The sequence below is a fragment of the Gorilla gorilla genome, chromosome 13, assembly GCF_029281585.2.
Source record: "Gorilla gorilla gorilla isolate KB3781 chromosome 13, NHGRI_mGorGor1-v2.1_pri, whole genome shotgun sequence".
NCBI classification, from domain to species: Eukaryota; Metazoa; Chordata; class Mammalia; order Primates; family Hominidae; genus Gorilla; species Gorilla gorilla.
Genome location: NC_073237.2, coordinates 123329481 through 123351735, shown reverse-complemented (window position 1 = coordinate 123351735; position 22255 = coordinate 123329481). Strand labels below are relative to the sequence as shown.

General features: G+C 44.4%; 1 protein-coding gene across 18 annotated transcripts in view; it reads right to left on the bottom strand.

Moving 5' to 3' along the window:
- Positions 1-22255, bottom strand: part of RALGPS1 (Ral GEF with PH domain and SH3 binding motif 1) — a 307580-nt gene that overhangs the window by 247730 nt on the left and 37595 nt on the right. For all 18 annotated transcript variants that reach the window (XR_008668562.2, XM_031014342.3, XM_031014340.3 and 15 more), the window contains exons 2-3: positions 12136-12257; positions 8533-8640 (exon numbers count right to left, since the gene is read on the bottom strand). Coding sequence is in view for 17 of the 18 variants with exons in the window: in XM_031014342.3 (XP_030870202.1) it covers positions 8533-8640; positions 12136-12192 (165 nt within the window). In the remaining variant the exon portion in view is untranslated. The remainder of the gene's footprint in view (positions 1-8532; positions 8641-12135; positions 12258-22255) is intronic.

Here is a 22255-nt window from a genome sequence, read left to right as displayed (position 1 = left end):
TAAATGTAGTATTTCTCCTCTCTAACAGTGGCTGACTAAATCCTCTCTTCCCAGCCTCAACCTTAAATGTAAGGGTCTTCCAGACCCCAAATAAACAAACAAAAAAAGCTGTTGGCTTTACCCCACTCCACCAATGCATGGCCAGGAGGGCGCACAGAACAGAGTAATCAGCTCCAAAGATCTATTCCTGCTTTGACTCACAGAACCACAGAATGCCCGTGTCTGGCAATTTAGAAAAGAGTCAGGGGATGGGCCTAGGAACTGTTCTGTTCCTTTTGAAAATTAATCTAGCAGTAACTTATTTAAAGCTTTTTTAACTTTTCATTTTAAAAAATGTCAAACCAGGCTGGGCACAGTAGTTCACACCTGTAATCATAGCACTTTGGGAGGCTGAAGAGGGCGGATCACTTGAGGTCAGGAGTTCGAGACCACCCTGGCCAACATGGTGAAACCCTGTCTCTAATATAACATACAAAAATTAGCTGGGTGTGGTGGTGCATGTCTGTAATCCCAGCTACTCAGGAGGCTGAGGCAAGAGAATTGCTTGAACCCAAGAGGAGTGGGTTGCAGTGAGCCGAAATCGCACCACTGCACTCCAGCCTGGGAGTAAGTGAGATTGTCTCAAAATAAAACAGAAAGTCAAATCTACAGAAAAGTCACAAAGACAAATACTATATGACTCCACTTATACGAGGTAACTAGAAGAGTCAAAATCATGGAGTCAGAAAGTAGAGTAGTGGTTGCTGGGGGTTGGGAGGAGGGGGAATGGGTAGTTGTTTAATGGATACAGAGTTTCCATTTTGCAAGACGAAAGCAGTTCTGGAAATTGGTTACATGACACTGTGAATGTACTTAACACTGCTGAACTGTACACCGAAAAATGTTAAGATAGTAAATTTTATATTATGTATATTTCGGCACAATCAAAACGAATAAAAGAGCCACCCCGGAAGTTCTTCAATGTGACTTGTCCCAATCACAAGTCTCTCTCCCACCAAAAGTAACCATTATCCTGACTTTCTTCAAGTTTTTTAAATAATTTAATCACTCAAGTATATACACCTATACATCACAGGGTAGTCCTGTCCACTTTTTTAAAAATTTGGTAAGTGCTATCTACCTACCTACCTACCTACCTATTTTAGAGAGAGTGTCTTACCTGTTGTCCAGGCTTGAATGCAGTGGTGTGATCATACCTAGTGAGCTAACCTCAAAATTCTGGGTTCAAGTGATCCCTCCTGCCTCAGCCTCCTGAGAAGCTACAACTACAGGTATAAGCCACCATGCCCAGCTAACTTTTTAATTTTTTGTAGAGATGGAGTCTAGCTCTGTTGCCCAGGCTGATCTCTAACTCCTGGCCTCAAACAATCCTCCCACCACAACCTCCAAAGTGCTGGGATTACAGATGTAAGCCACCATGCTCAACCTGATACGTACTTTTTGTTTGTTTTGAGATGGAGTCTCGCTCTGTCACCCAGGTTGGAGTGCAGTGGCGCAATCTCGGCTCACTGCAACCTCCACCTCCTGGGTTCAAGCGATTCTCCTGCCTCAGCCTCCTGAGTAGCTGGGATTACAGGTGTGTGCCACCATGCCTGGCTAATTTTTGTATTTTTAGTAGAGACGGGGTTTCACCATATTGGCCAGGCTGGTCTCAAACTCCTGACCTTGTGATCCGCCCACCTCAGCCTCCCAAAGTGTTGGGATTACAGGTGTGAGCCACTGCACCAGCCGATATGTACTTTTTAAATCTCTTTTAATCTACAAATATTCTCTCCATCCCTTTATATTCCTTGTAATACATCTGCTGAAGAATCCAAGCCATAAGTTCTCCACACTTATGGAGCAGGTCAATGTGTTCTTCCATTCTTGGTATGTCTGCAAATCAGCAGCTGGACCCAGGGACTTCATCAGACACAGGTGCATCCCTTTGGCAAGACCGCAGGTGGCGGCACACTGCTTCATCAGGAGGCACACAATGGCTCTCCTTTTGTAATGTTAGTGGCTACTGATGTTCACTGCTTAGATATTTTCATTCACTGGGGTTACAAAATGATGATATTCCAATTCTTTCATTTCTTTTCCTTTTCTTAACTGAATAATTTAATAGACACTTTCCCTCATCTACTGTTTGGTTATCCAGTGTAGTTAGTTCAAAAGTAAAAGGTAGGACAAATGCTTGATTCTTTCCTCATATTTACCAGTTTTTAAGATTATAAACTGCCCCATTATCATCAAAAGGTGACCCATTGTTTGATGAGTTTCAATCATTTGCAATTATTATCCTTTTGAAGCTCAAATTGTGCCATGATGGGGCAATGGGAGCTTCTTCTAGCTAGCTCTTGAGTCTGTTTGCCACAAACCCTCCTATTCCTTGACAGCTTCCTCACTGGGTACTGGGAAGATGTACCAGGCTCATCTTGAACATGTCCTTTCCCAGGCTTGGAATCAACCAGCTCTCCGGAAGCCATGGGTTCTTTTAGTAAGAAATGCTATTTCAAGACCACAATGCAGAATTCATACTAATATTTCCAATTCAAATTCAGGGCATTTTTAAAAACTTACTTAACCTCTTCTGTATTATATCTGTATCTCCTTTCTTCTATTTTGAAAATCTTGGTCTCAAGGACATAGAGTATACTAGGATTCCAGAATCCCGTAAGTTTTCATTTACTTTATCCTATAGTCATACTATATCTACCATCTGGGCATACATTCATTACAAACTATACCCTCTACCTTTAACCCTCATTCAGTCTTAATTCCACAAGTAATTGCATGTTTACTGCTCTCTGTCTTTATAGTGATGGTTCTCTAATTATGTTCATTATCTAAGATTCATTCTCTCATAGATTCCTCAGGAAGGGCTCAGGGGAATAAAATTCTGAGGCCTTTGCATGTTCACAACAGTTTGTTTGTGTCCTTTATACTTTAAAGTCAGTCTTGCTGGATATATTATAAATTCTTTGGCTCACATTTTCTTTCTTTCCTTAATTATGTAATTCCATTTCCTTTTGGCAAAAACATGTTTCTGTCAAAAAAGACTGATGGCAATCTAATCATTTCCTGTATATGTCATTTGCTGTTTTTGCCTAAATGCCCAAATAATTTTTTTTCCTTTAAAACCCAGTAGTTTGTAAAAAAAATATGTCTTTAGTATTGACCATTTAGGGTTGACATTCTCGGCTTCATGGTGTGCTCTTTCAATAGGCGGTTTCAAATCTTTTTTTTTTTTTTATTTCATTAACATTTTCCTAAATTTTAGTTTCAATTATTTGTGAAGTTCCCTTGCCTTTTTGTTCCCTGCTTTCAGGCATTCCTATTGTCTGTATGTTGGATGTTCTTTGGCTATCATGAGTATTTGTCACTTTTCCCCAAAGTCTTATTCTTTCTTCATTTATTTTCATGTGAAAAAGTTTCCTCCCTTAGGCATTTTCTGTTATGTTTATGTGTTCCTGTGTTCCTTCTAGTTCAATCTTCATTTCCAAAAGAATTCTTTTAAGTCTTCCCTAAGTTCTGTCATCTCATTTCTGAGATTTTTGTATTTCTGATTTATGTTCTTCATGTGTGATCTCAACATCTCTTAGCTCATTTAAAAATAAACAGTTACAGGTTTTGTCTGTTTTGTGGCATGCTTTCATTGTCTATAGGGATTCTTGTCTCTTTTTTTGTACAATAACTTTGAATGAGATTTGACAGCAATAATTTCCTGTTGCTTATTTTTATGCAAAATTAGTTTTCCTGAGCTTTTACAGGGCAATATGGTTCAGAGTACCTTTTCTAACTTCACACAGCTGTTTTAGGTTGCTTTCATGTAGTGTTCAACACCATAGCCACTATTTCTTGAGATTTCTCTCTCTCACTCACACACACACACACACACTCTTAGATCATCTTTTGCCACAACTATCTCTATCCTTTCTGATCATTTTGACTCCACTCCCTACTGAATTTCTTAGGTACGCAGCATCATTCTAGAAGGGACCCCCTAGTTGCCTGGTTTCAAGAGGTCATAATGGCTATTCCACAGATCCCTTCTACTCACCCATTATTTGAATAGTCAAAATCCCTGCCAATTTCAGCTGCTATTCCCATCCTGACCCACTGAACTTTCTAGCAAATACCTATTGACAACTTTGGGGTTCTCTTATTCTCAAGTCTATCAAATACCCCAGTGCTTATTCTGCTTTCTCCTCTACAGATGCTGATACCCTGAAGGTCTTGTGGATGCTGGTGGTATATATTCAACCACTTGTATTTTGGGGGTGATGACGATAATTTGTCACCTAGGTTTACTACAATTTTGTTCATGGGTTTCAGGGTTTGCTATCTAGTTGTTCTGAATGTTCACAGTGGGGCGGTGGGGGAATACGGATTAAGAGAGAATTTAAAAATATGCTACTGCCACCACCATCTTCCCAGAATCACTCAAATAATTCTTTCACTGGGTTTTCATGTCTGGGTTTTTTCTTTCACTAGACAGGAAACTAAAATGCCAGTTGGTCTGGTTCAATTCTAACACCTAGGCACTCCAGTGCTTTCCCAGAGGCCAAAGACTCCAGAGACCTGGTTTCACATGTAAGCTGAAGACATACTAGCTCCAGCAGGGACAGCCAAAGTTTTAGCACTGCATCCTCAAAAAGTATTCACCATCCTTCCCTACAGTCTTCCCAGCCTCAGAAAGGCAGCCTGAAGCAAGCCAAGCAATACCCTACGGCTGAGGCTAGAAAACCAGGCCCTGCGTCTCACCAAGGAGTCCTGTTAGGCAATGTTTTTCTATGATGCAGTCTAACTCTCTGCCATTCCACAGGGTAAACAGCTAGAAAGGGATTTTTAAGCCTCGTTATTGCTTCTTTCATGAAGCTAAAAAACATGACTCTTAAAAGTACAAGTAAACATACATAAATAGAACATAGAAGCTAGGCCATCGGCCTGCGAGATCCATGACGTCCTCTAAAGGAGAGGCAATACATCTTTGTGGCTAAGAGTGCAGGCTCTAGTGTTACACTGTCCAATATGGTAGCACTAGCCACATGTGACTACTGAGCATGTGAAATGTTGCTAGCACCATAAAGTGTAAAATACACATTGGAGCCAGGTACAGTGGCACAAGCCTATAGTCTGAGCTATTTAGGAGGCTGAGGAAGGAAAAGGGCTTGAGTCCAGGAGTTCAAGGCACTGCACTGTGGTGTAATTGCACCTGTGAATAGCCACTGCACTCTAGCCTGGGCAACATAGTGAGACCTTGTCTCTTACATACACACACATCGGATTTTGAACTTAGCTTGTAAAGAAAAAGAATATAAAGTATTTCAATAATTTTATGTTGCTTATATTTTAAAATGATAATATTTTAGATATACAGGGCTAAATAAAACATTATTACAAGTAATTTTACCTCTTTCATTTTTTAATGTAGTTACTAGAAATTTTTTTTTTCTTTTTTGAGACGGAGTTTCGCTCTTTTTGCCCAGGCTGGAGTGCAATGGCACAATCTCGGCTCACCACAACTTCTGCCTCCTGGGTTCAAGTGATTCTCCTGCCTCAGCCTCCTGAGTAGCTGGGATTACAGGCATGCACCACCACGTCCAGTTAATTTTGTATTTTTAGTAGAGACCTGGTTTCTCTATGTCGATCAAACTGGTCTCGAACTCCCGACCTCAGGTGATCCACCCGCCTCAGCCTCCCAAAGTGCTGGGATTATAGGCATGAGCCACCGCGCCCGGCCGATTACTAGAAAATTTTAAATTGCATATGTAGCTTACATTGTATTTCTATTGGAAATCACTGGTCTACAGTGTCAGACAGCCCTGGTTTTAAATCCCAGCTGTGCCATGTACTATCTGTGTGAAGAGATGACTTTCTTCTCTAAGTGTTGACTCGCTTATCAGTAAATTGGGAATAATAATTATACCTAATTTATAAAGCTGTTATGAAAAGTAAACTAGATAAAGCATGTAAAACATTTAACACAAGACCTAGACATAATCAGTGTTCAAAAATAGGAGTTGCTCTTATAATTACTTCCTAGCATTACATGGGTAATTAGGAGATGAGAGTTTCAGACCTGGCTCTGCCAATACCTGGCTATATAATCCATGTAAGAAAATTAATCTCTTGGATCCTTACTTTATCAGAAAATTGGGAGCTAATGATATGACTCATTGAGTTGTTGTAAGAATTGAACTCTTGGTCAGGTGCGGTGGCTCATGCCTGTAATCCCAACCAGCACTATGGGAGGCCGAGGCGAGCAGATCATGAGATCAGGAGATTGAGACCATCCTGGCCAACATGGTGAAACCCTGTCTCTACTAAAAATGCAAAAATTAGCTGGGCATGGTGGTATGCGCCTATAATCCCAGCTACTCGGGAGGCTGAGGCAGGAGAATTACTTGAACCTGGCAGGCGGAAGTTTCAGTGAGCCAAGATCCCGCCACTGCACTCCAGCCTGGCAACAGAGCGAGACTCCGTCTCAAACAAAGAAAAAAAAAGAATTGAACTCTTTCAGGCAATACGTATGTTTTGAGCACCTACTATGAGCCAGGTATATTTTGGGCACTGGGAAAAAATGCAGTGAACAAGTCAGATAAGTTCCCGTCCTTAGAAAGTTTATATTCCAGTGGAAGAGATATGAAATTTAAATTTATTATTATATAGGCTGGGAGTGGTGACTCACGCCTGCAATCCCAGCACTTTGGGAGGCTGAGTGGAAGGATCACTTGAGTCCAAGAATTGGAGACCAGCCACAGCAACACAGTGAGATCTCATCTCTACCAAAAATCAAAAAAATTAGCAGGGCATGGTGGTATGCACCTGTAGCACCAGCACTTCGGGAGGCTGAGGCAGGAGGATCACCTGAGCCAGGGAGATTGAGGCTTTTATGAGCTGTGACTGTGCCACTGCACTTCAGCCTAAGTGATGGAATGAGATGCTGTCTCAAAAAAAAAAATTATTCTATAATGTAATGTTGGGTAGTAGTAAGAGTTATGAAGAAAAACAGAGCAGAGTAAGGAGAAAGATAATGATGGAAAGATGCTACTTTAGCCCAGTGAAAGTCCTAAGGACAGACATTTGAACACAGAGTGAGCAGACAACTAAGGAACAGCCATGAAGACTGAAAAAAGAAAAGGACAGAGGATGCAGGTGAGCCTGGGGAAGAAAGAGACAGTGGGAGAGCACAGAGATGGGGGCAGAAGAGGAGGCTTAGCCAGACCATAGAGAGTACTGGAGGCCTCAGGAGGAACTCTGGTTCTCATTCTAGTAGGAGGGAGCCACTAGAGAGTTTGAAGGTTTTAAAATGATCCCTCAGACACACTGAAGGAGATGATGCATGTGCCAGGCTCAGTATGGCCTGGCACAAAGTAAACATGGAAGAAGCCAATGATGGCAGAGCAATGACATGGGGCCCAGCTAGTTCCCTTGGCACCCAGGAGGACAAGAAACCTCTTTTACCAAAGAGGGTAGAGGAGACGTGGGTATGGGTTAGAAACACTTCCAGGGTTCTGGAGAGAAGTTCAACGCTTGGACAACGCTCTCAATCAGGTTTGAGGTCACCCCAGAATCAATATTCTCCCTCTACTGTCAAAGTTCAAAAAGAGGAAACCAAGTCATGGCAAAACAAGGAGCTAACACTGCTCCACCACAAGGGACAGTGGAGACCCTTAGTTAGACCGGGAGCAACACATTGGTTGAAGATATATCTTTTTTTTTAATTTATATTTTTTTAAATTGCCCAAATAATATTGTTTATCATTGTAGAAAATGGTTGTTATAAAAATATAGAAAGTATACATAAACAAAAAGAAAAATTAAATTCCAATTACCTGGAATCTATAACCAAATACTACAGTAAATAATATGTTTGGCTATATAGATCCAGATATTTATGAATATGTAAACAAAAAATCTAGACCTCATGCAAATGCAAATACATGTCATATGTGTGTTGTACATGCTTTTTTTTATTTTTTTTTTTTTTGAGACAGGGTTTTCCTCTGTCACCCAGGCTGGAATATAGTTGCATGATCACAGCTCACTGCAGCTTCAACTTCCCAGGCTGAAGCAATCCTCTCACCTGTCTCCTGAGTAGCTGGGACTGCAAGTGTGTGCCACCACACCTGGCTAATTTTTTTATTTCCATTTTTTGTAGAGGCAGTCTCCCTATGTTGCCCAGCTGATCTCGAACTCCTGGGCTCAAGCCATCCTCCTACCTCAGCCTCCCACAGCACTGGGATTATAGGCGTGAGCCATCTTGCCCAGTCTGTACATGATTTTTTTAAATTGCACGTTCTCCACAAACGTTGCTTTAGTCTGCTCCTTTCACTTTTATATATATAGCGTACAGCCTTTCAGGGTAGTTAATTTCCTTTTTAATGCTGCATTGTATTTCACAAAGGGTGGTACGGACTTTACTCAACACTCCCCTCCTGCTGGGCATATAGAATGTTTCCAATCTGAGCCCAAAGCCTAAGTGGTGGCTCCCTCTAGTGCCCTGCTGTGGTGCCCAGCCACCCACACCAGCCCTGTTTCACTTACAGCAAACTCCTCTGGGGTCACTTTCAAGACATCGAAGACAACAGCATCATAGCTCTTGCTGGCATAGTCGCAGCTCTGGCCCTCCAGAGAGTCCGAGCTGCTGCTGCCCTGTGGAGAGCAGGGAGAGATGGTGCCAACTGAATGATATGACATGGAATCACTGCCTCCCAAACCTCCTCGGAATTCAGGATGGGAGAGCAATGGAATAGTACAATAAAAAATGGCTTCTATTGATTAGAGCTTTACCCCAGTCCAGGCACCATGTTAAGCACTGCATGTGTATCATCTTATTTCCTTCTCACATGTGCCCTATAAGTACAAATTATTATTGTTCCCATTTTATAGAGAAGGAAGTAGAGGCAATGTTACTTTTCCAAGGTATCTCAGCTATGAAAGGGAAAGCCAGAAAGTAAACTTACTTTTGTATCTATCCGACCCCAAAACACATACCTTCAGTTGCCACACCCTAACTTTCTCTGGCCAGTGGTTTAGTGGTGGGGTAAAAAATTACAGCCCAATCTTCCTTGAGGGAGAACAGGACTGCATGTCTTAGGAGGCCTGAGGAGACAATCTGCCTCATGATGTCTTTCAAACATTACCTGGTTTTTTCCTACTTGAAGTCACTGCAGGAAATTGTGACACAAAATGTGAAAGTAGCTCTCAAGGCTTATTTATCATGCAGGGCACTTGGAATTCAAAGCCTGCTTGCCAATGAGCTGAGAGGTAACCAACTGGCTTTAGAGGCTGGTGTGAAAGTTATATTTAGTAGAGTCCTTTGTGCTAAGGACGCTCTGCATCCTGCATGTATATGAAGGAGTCTCCCATAAAAAGGCAAGTTAAAACTCCTCAAATGTGGCTGACTTCATGAATCTCAACACTGTGGGGATCCCAGAATGTTGAACATACTTTCTCTTTAATTTAACTTCATCAAGCTCAGTCAAGCTTACCGCCCAAAAATTGTGCCCTGTTCATAAATGATTTTATTCGTCTCAGCTCACGAAGAAGGATTTTGTGGTTTCCATTAACCTCAACATCTTGGACTGGGATTTAGAGAATATGCTTTTATTAATTCTTCTTTATTTCACTCTTTCCAAAATGGCTATATCTGGAAAAACTTTGTAATCTTCCTGAAAACTAGAGTGCTTTTAGGCCAGTGAGGGAAACCAATAGTCAACAACCGCAAATGTAAGGTTAAAAAGAGGAGCAGGAACTTAAACCTGCTGATTTCGATAGGCCTGTGTCATCAAAAGATTTTAAAATGAGTCTACTATACCAAAAACTCTTAAGATGATCTTAAGAAGCAGTATACCATAGTGGTTAAGAGCTCTGAGGTCAGATAGGCCTGGATAAAATGCCAGCTCCACACCAGCTGCTGTCTGTGCTCAGACAAATAACTTCGTTTTATTGAGTCTCAGTTATCATCTGTAAAATGGTGATATTAAACCTACTTCCCAGGGCTATAGTACGGGTTATATAAAATAAAGCTTAAAAAGTAACTGGCAGAATCTGCCTCCATCCCCAGGAGGGCTGATTCAAGGGGACTCGGGTGAGCTCAGGCATGTCTATTTTTTTTTTTTTTTTGAGTGGGAGTCTCGCTCTGTCACCCGGGCAAAAGTGCAGTGGTGTGATCTTGGCTCACTGCAACCTCCACATGCTGGGTTCAAGTGATTCTCCTGCCTCAGTCTCCCAAGTAGCTCCCAAGTAGCTGGGATTACAGGCACCCGCCACCACGCCTGGCTAATTTTTGTAATTTCAGCAGGGGCAGGGTTTCACCATGTTGGCCAGGCTGGTCTCGAACTCCTGACCTCAGGTGATCCACCCACCTCAGCCTCCCAAAGTGCTGGGATTACAAGCATGAGCCACCACACCCAGCCCAGGCATGGCTATTTTTAAAGTTCCACAGTGACAGGACATTCTCCCCTGAGGAGAACCTACGCAGAGTGAACTTTTGAAAAGTTATAAAGACTTCTCCTGATGCTGCTGGAATTGGCAGTCTACTCCATCTCCCAGTCTCATATGTAGATCCTGAGCAGACAATTCTGTACAAACCGTTCTGTACTTCTACACCCACCTTCCAGAAAGCAGAATATATCAGGGTGACAGGGTGGATTTTCTTTTGGATGGTATAATGTCATGGTTAGGAGCACCGGCTCGAGAGTCAGGGAGGCCTGGCTTTGAATCCCCACCCACATGGCAGCTGTGTGATTCCAAGCCAGCTTGTTCACCTGTCTGTGCCTTAGCTTCCTCATCTATAAACTAGGGATAAAATAATAATATACACCTGATGGGGTTATTGTGAATATTAAATTAGACAGTGCCTATGGAACATGCAAAAAAGTGCCTGGTATATAGTAAGCAACAAATTATGGGGCTATGTTGGTGTAAATGTATCACTCAGTCATCAAAATTTGAGCACTTCAGTTATACATGTATTCATCATTTGCTCATTCATTTATTCAAAAAATATTTATTGAGTACTTACCTTGTGCTGGATACACATATATGTACATATACACAGCATATATGTGTGAATGTGTATAATGTGTATACACATATATATACACACTCAAATATATATATATATACACACACACACACACATATACATATATACACATACAGACCAGAGAAGAAAGAAGCTTCACTCTAAATGGAAATAGAAGTCTGACTCCTCTAGCTACAAAAAGGAGTCCATTCCTGGGATTTCAGGTATTATAACTTTCCAGTGACACACCATTTATCCGCCCCAAACACACACAATCATACAAGGGGGCGTGTTGATCAAAAGCTGCCCCAAATACATTCATTGGTGATGATGATGAGGGTAATGACAATTCTGCTGCAGCAACAGCTTTACTTAAACCTACCCCGATTTCAGGACCAGAGATCAAAACACCGAATTTTCTTGAAAGGTTTATAAGAAACTAACTGATTCCTGTGACTTTTTGGCAGGTTACCCAGGATCACTTCAAAAGCCTAGCATAATGAGGAGGGCCTTGTGGGCTCAAACCCTGGTATGGCCTTGCCAATCTGTCAGAGGAGCAGGCGTTACACACACAATAGGGTGGTGGCATCTTGGGCCTCAAATGGCACCCACTCCTCCTGCATGCTTCTGTGCCATTACCGAGCGTGGAAATCAAACTCCCAAACCCCACAGCAGGGGCCCTAGCCCAGGCCACTGCAGACCACCAGTCCTTATAACCATTTCCCACTGAGCAAGGTAAATAAGAACCCAGGGCCAGTTGGAATGACTTCTGTCTGACTTCATTCCGGAATGTGTGTGACTTATTTATAATCAGCAGCAGCTTTTCCTGGGAAAGGTCTGATCCCTTCTTGCCACCAAAATGGAATGTGGCACTTGCTACAACTGGACTGGGCAGGTATTTGTTTTTCTTTGAAGAGAACGACTTCAGAAAACACGCTGATCCTCAGGGCTGACTGCCTCCCAAATCTCACGCCCGGCATGGCCAGGGGCCTTAGGAGTGCTAAGAATGGTGGTATTCACAGAGCCCTACTGCCTCGCTGTCCAAGGCTCAGCTGGGGCCTGGGTTAGCTGAAAGGAGACCCCTCTACCCACTGTCCCGATTCTTGCAGCCTCAGTACCTGTGGAGTGGCAGAGGTGACCAACACGCTAGCCATCAGACCATTCCTCTTGTACATAGTCTCCAGGCCACAGGGAGCTTCAGGGCAGCCTCTGCAGGTAACATAACCTGTCTGGAGAAGTCCTGCAAGGCAAAGGGGCTCATAAAAATCAGTCTTCAAAACAAATTTATCCCCACCTCCAGGCAAAAGTTGTACCAGACTTGAGCAGATCATCTCAGAGGAGACCTTTAAAGAAAGGTCATAAGCTAGTGGCTTTCAGGCTAACTATGGCCCACAGATACAGTTTGATGGGCTTGTACAGGGTATTAATATTTTTAAAATTAATAACCAACATTTAAAAATTGGAAGATTTCACATAGAATTCTGCATTTCTGACTTTTCTGGCAATACTGGGCCCATTTTACTGTATGGTGACCATCAGCCAGCTGAGTGGTGGCTGCCCCTTGGATTGGAGCAGGGCCTTTGAGTCCCCAGTTAGCTTGTGCGACCATTTCAGTGCGTGCCTGGCCCTTGCAGGCACTAGAGTTTGTGATCTTTGTCTTATTTATTTCGAGACAGGGTCTTGCTCTGTCACCCAGACTGGAGTGCAGTGGCTCAATCACAGCTTACTGCAGCCTCAACCTCCTGGGCTCAGGTGATCCTTCCACCTCAGTCTCCCGAGTTGCTGGGACTACAGGCATGTACCACCATGCCCCACTAATTGTTTTGTGGAGGTGGGGTCTTGCTATGTTGCCTAGCTGGTCTCAAACTCCTGAGCTCAAGCAATCCTCCACCTGGGCCTCCCAAAGTGCTAGGATTACAGGTGTGAGCCACCGCATCCAGCCTTGATTTTTCTTTTAAACCAAAGGCAGGGTGAAGAAGACAAGCAAATTCTCTTGTGTTCCCCTGGCACCACACTTCTTCATCAATAATAACCTGGGTAATAGCTAACCCCATATAGTACCATATGCCATGCTTGGCATACATTAGCTCATCTAACCCAAAAATCCTGAAGTAGATCCTATCATTACACCCTATTGCATGTGGGGAAACTGAGGCACAGGAAGGCAGATATCTCATTATTTGATGGCTTTGTTCATGCCACCCTGCCACCCTGTCATCATTCAAGACCCTGCTCAAATGTCCCTTCTTCTGGCTATCATGCCTGAACAACCCAAAACAGAGCCAGCTGTTCTGTCACCCAAGTGCACACACCTCTAGAAGAGCATTGACCACATCACTGAACACAGAGAGCTGTGGCCACGGACAGCTTTTTAGTGGCAAGTGACCAGGAGAGTAAGGAGGGAGTTGGGAGGAAGGCGAGGAGTAGACAAAGACTGGAACCAACTGCAGTTATCCAGGCAAGAGGTAAGGAAGGGCCCCTGAGCTGAGGCTGCGGCAGTCAAGTCAGAGAGGAGAGAGACTGAGAGACAGGAAGGACAGAGATTCCCCAGGCACTGAAGTGGAGGGAGGCAGAAGTACCAGCTGAGGATGAGATGGTTTTTGGCATGAGGTACCAGAAGGATGGTGTGTCCTTCTTCAAGGAAGGAACAGAGGTGACATAGCAGATTTGGGGGAAGGATGATGAATTTGATTTGGGAAATGCCGAATCTGTGATGCCTATGTGAAAATCAGTCCTGGAGAGCAAGATCTAGCCCAAAGGTCACTGCGAAAAATGATTTGCCTGGATAATTGCAGTTGGCTCCAGTCTTTGGAGGTAGCTCAAAAAGAAGAAAAAGTCAGCCTGATGATATTGACTCCATCTGCAACCCTCCCAGGTCCCTCAGTCACAGGGCCTGGCACACAGAAGTATGCTGTCAAAGAAACAGGGGCGGCCGGGCACAGTGGCTCACACCTGTAATCCCAGCACTATGGGAGGCTGAGGTGGGCAGATCACTTGAAGTCAGGAGTTCGAGACCAGCCTGGCCAACATGGTGAAACCTCGTCTTTACTAAAAACATAAAAATTAGCCGGGCGTGGTGGCAGGCGCCTGTAGTCCCAGCTACTTGGGAAGCTGAGGCAAGAGAATTGTTTGAACCCGGGAGGTGGAGGTTGCAGTGAGCCAAGATCTCACCACTGCACTCCAGCCTGGTGATAGAGCAAGATTCCATCAAAAAAAAAAGGAAGAAAGGAAGGAAGGAAGGAAGGGAGGAAGGGAGGGAGGGAGGGAGGGAAGGGAGGGAGGGAGGGAGGGAGGGAGGGAGGGAGGGAAGGGAAGAAAGGGAAGAAACAGGGGCAAGCAACCAAAAAGGAATGTCCAAATGACCCAGGTTCTCTCCTGGTACATCTCCAGTGCTGACAATGACTCTTCTCTCATCCCTCAAAGTTGCTCCAATACAATATATCCACTTCAGTTATCCCCTCCTCAGTTCTATCCTGTGAGCCTTCTACCTTCCCATTCTTCCCAAGAACACGCAGAAGAACTAGCCTGCCCTATAAACAACATTTGGGAATCAACTGGGGAAAGCTGACTATGGATCTTAGAGGGTACCACTGACTTTCTGTCAATTCTCCTAAGTATGATAACAATGCAGTGGTTAAGTAGGAAAAGGTCTTTATCCTTAGTGAGGTGTGTGTCAACATATAGACGTAAAGTGAGTTTAAAACTTAGGTTAAAATGGGTCAGCAAAATATATGTGAGTAGAGACAAGGCAAATATGCCAGCATGATAACGATGGCTGAATCTAGTCAAGAGGGTATAGGGGAGTTCATTGTACCAGTCTCTGCACTTTTCCAAGTACTTGATAATTTTCATAGTTAAAAGAAAAAAAAAAAGAACTGGTCAGGTAAAGTTTTTCCTTAGAGAAACAGCTGAGCTGGAGAGGCCAAAGTCCTCTTTCATGAGCAAGGAGAGGAGACGGGCTGAGAAGTCTCATTTGTTAGTCATTTTTGTCCTGAGAGAAGCCATGTTTGCCATCACCAAGAACCACAGATCCACAGCTGGTGCAGCTTTAAAAAGCAGCTCCACAAAAGATTTGAACAGACATTTCACAAAAGAAGATATATGGGCCAGGCACAGTGGCTCACACCTGTAATCCCAGCAGTTTGGGAGGCCAAAGTGGGCAGACCACCTGAGGTCAGGAGTTTGAGACCAGCCTGGCCAACATGATGAAACCCCATCTCTGTTAAAAAGACAAAAATCAGTCAGATGTAGTGGTACATGCCTGTAATCCCAGCTACTTAGGAGGCTGAGGCAGGGGAATCGCCTGAACCCAAGAAGCGGAGGTTGCAGTGAGCAGAGATTGCACACTACACTCCAGCCTGAGCAACAGAGTGAGACTCCACCTCAAAAAAAAAAAAAAAAAGAAGAAGATACATGAATGGCTAACAAGAGAAATGCCATCAGGGAAACACAAATGAAACCATAATGAGATACCACATCACACCTACCAGGATGGCTATAATTAAAAACAAAAGAAAACAACAACAACAGGCCATAACAAGTATTGGCAAAAATGTGCAGAGACGGAACCCTCATGCGTTGCTGGTGGGAAGGCAGAATGGCACAGCCACTTTGAAAGATTGTTTGGTATTCTCTTAAAAAGTTAAATATAAATTTATCACATGACCCAGTAATTCTACTCCTAGGTATCTACCTAAAAAAAGAAAACATATGCCCACACAAAGACATGAACATGAATGCTTATAGCACCATTATTCATGAAAGCCAAAAGCTACAAACCCTCCAAATGTTTATCACCTGGTAAACGGACAGAGAATTCAGTCGACACACCGCAGGATGGAGCACTACCCAGTAAAACAGAGAGGTGATGCGCTGATACAGCCACTTCACCAACAAACCTTAAAACACATGCTCGGGGAAAGAAGACAGATGAAAAGGAATGTACTGTGTGATTTCATTTTTAGGAAATGTCCAGAAAAGGCAAATTTAGAGCAACAAAAGTGCACATCACTGGTGGGCCAGGGGCAGGGACAGAACTGACTACACAAGGACACAGGAGTTTCTGAGGGATGGAAATGTTCTAAAACTGGATCGTGGTGGCAGTTAGCTCTAAAAATTCCCTAAAAATCATACAATTATACCATTAGAAGGGGTGGGTTTTATGAAATATAAATTATACTACAATAAAAGAAGCACCTTCCGCTCTGTTTCATGATGGTGATCTGAACTTACATGTTTAACTCTTCCCTCCCCCATTCCCCTTGAAATTTCACGTATATACATATATATATGTATATATATATATATATATATTTTTTTTTTTTTTTTTTAAAGAGACAGCTCTGTTTCCCAGTTTGGAGTGCAGTGCTGCAATCATAGCTCAATGCAACCTCAAACTCCTGGGCTGAAGGGATCCTCAGCCTCCCATGCAGTTGGGATTACAGGCACGTGCCACCATGCCCAGCTATTTTTTTCTATTTTTTGTAGAAATGAAGTCTCACTACATTGCCCGGGCTAGTCTTGAGGCTGGGCTCAAGCGATCCTCCCACCTTCACCTCCCAAAGTGCTGGGATTATAGATAGGCATGAGTCACCACACTTATCCAGGATACTATTAATAAGCAAAAAACTTTGAGGAATGTCTAGTGCAGAAGACACGGCACTGAGAGGAGGGAAACAGCCCCTGGAGGCAAGGAAAGGCTTCCCAGGATGGAGTGGCTGGGACCCTCCATCAGAAACTCCCATGAAAAACCCATACACTTCAAAATGGGAAACCAAAAACTGAGACTAAAAGTAAATCCATCTCAAGATTCAAAGGCAGTATAAGGCTGACCAACTCAGCCTGTCTGTTCTAAGCCAGAACAAACCAGCTGGTATGGATGGAACCTGTTCAGATCAGTTCAAACAGGATTAAAGTGACTCAATCCAGGCCTAACAGAGAGTCACCACAGGAGACCAAATGGAAGACAGCCAGCTTGATCCTCTTTGAGTGGATCCAGCCTGTCTCAGGCCCAGGCTGAAGTGGGCTTGACTCCTTTCTGGGTGTGCCTGGCACTCTGTAGCTCCTCCCAAGGGGAGCCCAGACATGGAGCTCAAACTGCTCAGCCTGGCCCAAACGAGAGGCCTTGCTCTCCCTGCTTTCCTAACAACTGAATTCTCAAGTCTCACAGCCCTTCAACACAGCCCTCAGGCCCTCTTCTGTCACTGGCCATCAGCGCACACCCTCTGCCCATCTGAAGGGCACCACCACACTACCCACTTCTTCAGCTTCACTGGGTGGCTCCGCTCCACACACCACCACCAGCACTAAAGTGAGTGCAGCTGCTGTGCAAGGCACCGGGCTAAGCATCACATGATTAGCTCATTTAATCGTCACAACAGCCCCATGAGGTAAAGACTACAGACTTCAGGGAAATGGAAGCACAGTGAGGTAATGTGACTTGCTGTGAGTTAGTGGCAGGACTGGGAGGTGCAAACCCTGGTCAGTCAATGCCAAGGCCTGGGCTCTTCATCATCCCTGACACTGCCTCTTGCAAGAGTCCGGGTGAGCACCGGATGAGGAAACGTGTTTAAAATGCTCCATCAGGGCCGGACATAGGGCAAGTACTCAATCAAGATTATCAGTTACTATCGGTGTCAGTGTTATCATACAATTTTCTATTCATTTATACCTATTCTTTTTTCCTAAAACAAACAAAAAATTAACTTTAAGTGTCTGAGAAAGAACAGTATCATGCTTTGTAAAACCATGGGCTTCTACTGCTGGGAAGGGGATCACCAGCAGTGGGTTCCAGGCTCCCCAGGGAGCATAGCTGAGTCCAGGGGTCCAAGTACAGGAGTCCTCTCAACCTGCCCATCTTCCCCCTGTGGCCCACCCCACCTACAGATGAAGTATGGCAGCTGTAGTGTGTTACCCATTATGCTTTATATGGGAGGTCTGACCTAGAAGGAAAGACAGAGCACTTGTTTCCAGTCTGACTCTGGCATGTCTCGCCCCTGACAAAAATGGCCGAATTTATGGGCAGCGACTCTCAGACAAGTGATACTTCACATACTAGGAAAGTACAGGATCAAGTACAATGGACTGTCCTTTTCAAGGCTCAGAGAAACCCCCACCCATCCAACTTCAGTCCCTGAGGCCTGGCTGAGCCCCCAGTTCTGTATCAGGGAGCAGACTGCCACTGAGGGGGTCAGCCTGGCCTAGCCCCTCCCTGAGAACGGCTTCCCTACCCAGAGTAGGGCCCTGAAGATAGGGAACTGTGCTTCCTAAGCCAGACTGACTAGACCAGGGTGCCCCCTGGTTCTCCTAGGAACTCAGGACCCTGAGATATTAAGTCTCTGCTGGTCAACTAAGCTAAGGTGCCACACCGTCGGGAGTAGACAGTGGCCCCATGCAGGGACAGTCTGGTCAGAGGGATGAAAGCAGGGGGAGGAAGCAGATGCACAGGCAGGAACTGAAGAAAGAGCCTGTGTCTGAAAGAAAAGGAGAGCAGCCCAGGGCCCGGCGATAAATGCCTCTCTGTCAGCATCAGGCAGTTAGAGTAGATTTCCACAAGACCTTGACCAAAGCTCGTTCCTAAACATCAAGTTCATGCCAATCCACGGGAAATCTGACCCTGGAAATGCACTGGCTCACTGGAAAGGGGAAGACACACACTATTCATTCACTCACTGTGTCCCCACCTCATGCTAGACACTGTCCTAACCAACAGTTGCTAACGATTTTCTGTCTTAGACCCTTCTGGCAGTCTGGTGAAGCCTCCGGGCTCCTTCTCATAGAAATGTTTTTAAATGCATAAAATTATACCAAAAAATTATATTAAAATATATTAAATTGTTTTTTAAATAATTTGTTATGTAGTAACATATGTATTTCTTTATGTAAGGGAATATATATCTTTATTATTGTATTCAATAACAAGAACTATTGGGGAGTCTAATAACTACCGTAATTTCAAAGTAGTTATGAGCACAGATATTCTGAGTTGCCCACAAATGTTATGTGACATGAAAATATCTGAGATTTCTACTGGTGACCAAGTCCCAGGTACTGTTAATATTACTGTGGTTCACTGTCTATATTAATAAATGAGAGAAATGCTAAATTTCAGTTCAAAGTTAATGAATGTCATTTTTTCCATCCAAATTCATAGATACTCTGGTCAAGAACCTCTGTCCCAGGCACTGGGCACACAAGGTGGGCAGGCACAGAAGGTCCCTGCTGCCACGGAACTTATATTCTAGGTAGGCAGTCAGAAAATACACATAACAAAGAAGGTAACTTAAGATACTGATAAATGCCTTAGGGAAATGAAATAGGCTGGAAGATGATATTTGCCAGGATGATCAAGGAAGGACTCTCTACAGATGCGATACGTAAGCTGAAACCTTAGGAAGGAGGCAGCCATACAAACCAGTGGGAATATGAGTATTCTTTGCAGAGGGAACAGCAAGTGCAAAGGCCCTGAGATGCACATGAGCCTAGCAGGTTTATGATGGAGGGAGAAGGTCATGGCTGGAGCTGAGTCACCTGGAAGCAGTCGACAGACAGGCTGGGGCCAGGGCATGAATGGCCTTGTAGGCCATGGTGAGGAGCTGGGGTTTCATTTGGAGTATACTGGAGGGAATGCTAGAGAGGTTCTTCCTTTTGAGACAGTCTCACTCTGTCACCCAGGTCCCAGGCTGGAGTGCAGTGGCGCAATCTTGGCTCACTGCAACATCCACCTCCCGGGTTCAGGCAATTCTCCTGCCTCAGCCCCTCGAATAGCTGGGATTACAGGCGCTGGGATTATAGGTGCCCACTACCATGCCCGGCTAATTTTTGTATTTTTAGTAGAGATGGGGTTTCACCACATTGGCCAGGCTGGAGTTGATCTCCTGACCTCAAGTGATCCACCTGCTTTGGCCTCCCAAAGTGCTGGGATTACAGGCATAAGCCACCATGCCTGGCTGTGCTAGAGAGTGTTGAGCAGGGGAGTGACATGATCTGATCGGCACTGTTTTGGAAGATCACTTTGGCTACTCTGTGGAGAACTACATTGGAAAGGCCAAAATGGAGGCAGTTAAGTCAGTTAGGAGGTAACAGATGGCAGCAGCTTGGATTCATGGGGAATGGATCCAGGAGATGTTCTGGAGGTTGCATAGACAAGACTTACTGATGGACTGCATGCAGGGGGAAAAGAAGAGAGAGGAACCAAGGATGCCTTCTAAGTTTGAGGCTGTTATGAATGAGTAGATGGGGGCCTAACTGCCACACACTGCTTGGTAGTTCATTCGTTTATTCAACACCCACCCACTAGGTGGTTCACCGGAGCACAAAGAAGTGGGTGACCAATGCCTTTGGGGGTCAAAGAAGACATCGCTGAGAAGAACCACTGAGCTGGGTCTTAAAGGATGAATGAGAGGCTCCAAGTAAAGTGTGGGCAGTGTGTGGAGGGCGCTGGGCATGTGTGGATGCACAGGGGAACAAAGGGACAGGTGGGATACCAGCATGCTGGGGCATGAGTGGCAGGTGTCCCCTCCCACCTTCCCCAGTCCCATGTCCATCACAGACTAAATGGGCTCTGGGGACACAGCAGCAAATAAGATAGGCAGGACTCCCCATGGAGTTTATCCTTTAACAGATGGAACTAACACCACAATATAGCAACAGCATCTTGCCTTCTGTTCACTCCCTCATTCTCTCAACAAACTTTGTAAAATTTTCCCAAGCCCTGCTCTGTGCAGGGGAGTCACACAAGCCTCTAGGAGCTCACACACAGTCTGGTCATTGTCATTGAGATAATTTATCAGACACTTACGTGGTGTCAAGTGAAAGGATTTATATACATTAAGACCCATTTTACAGATGAGGCAACTGAGGCTCAGAGAGATAAATTAAACTGTAGGGGCTACATTTTTATACATCTACATCAGCTGTGTCATCTACTACACAGGGAGGTAGCCTGGCATAATGGTGAGAGCACCAGCTTTTTCAGTTCGGGCAAATTAGTTTGCACCGCACCAAAAACGCCATTCTTTCCGCCCTCCTCCTGCCTCTCTCACCTTACACATACACACACGCGCACACACACACACACACGCATGCACGTGTACATGCACACACATACTCTGGCTGCTAATTCCTCCCTGGAAACCAAAACACTGCAGGAGAAAAAGTGATTCTCATGATGTAACTTCTTAAGAACGTGGCAGTTGTATCAGAACCACAGTACAATCCCACATCTCTTTTTTCTGCTTATGACAGAATCTGGTCTTGTGTGGGGGGACTCCTGAAGAGGGAAAGGAAAATCCCATATGCAACCTTGGTTTCCTTCCAATCTTCCAGAATTCTCCTTCAATGTTTCAGGTTCAGGAAACCAAGAAAATAACATGAGACAGTCCAATGCAGACCACTCCTGAGAAGGCATAATAATCACTTTTTCCAGCTTAAGGAGGTTGTTTCAAAGAAAATACACACGTCCAGGAATGCTCAATTACAAGAAAGTGATTTCTTCCAAATGTTTCAGACAAGTATGAAAATGGATCCCAAACACCATTTCCAAGCCCACTTCTGCAGTGTGGACGTGCAGCTCTCCCATGACTCCGCAGCCGCCTCTTCCTCCTTTCTGTGTCATGCACAGAAGCTAGACAAAGACAAATAGGAAGGTAACAAAGAAGGATTTTGCCACAACCCCTCCAACAACTGTTCGGTCTACTCCATGAACAGTAAGTGTACACGTGTGCACACAGGCACATGCACGCATGCACATGCGCACACAGACACACACATATACACACACACACACACTCTCAGCCATAGCCACAGCACATCAGATTTTGTATTGCCAAAAGGTTTCCCACTAGGGCACCCATTACTCTGGGTCTGGACCTCCTGCCAGGAGTTCAAGAAAGGCCCCCTTGTGTAAGGATAGCCATGCTGTTATCTCTACCTCCTCCTGACCCTCTCCAAACTCTCCAAGCCTCCTTTCCTGGCAAGTAGCAGCATCTGGAGGCTTTCAAAGAGAGCCTGGCCACATAAGCACATGTCAGACTGGAATGGCCATCACTCACTCCACTGTTTACCGGCTCCCTCCTCAACTTCTTTCAAACTACACCACTCAGCATCCAACCTCTGGCCTCTCTCCCAAGAAAGGAGAGATAGCGAGCTGAGGAGGCACCACTGAGTCCAAAATGCCATGTGGGGCTAGGCCTCCGTGGAGGAGAGAAGTCAGCAGTGCTCAGTAAAGAGGGCTGGCTT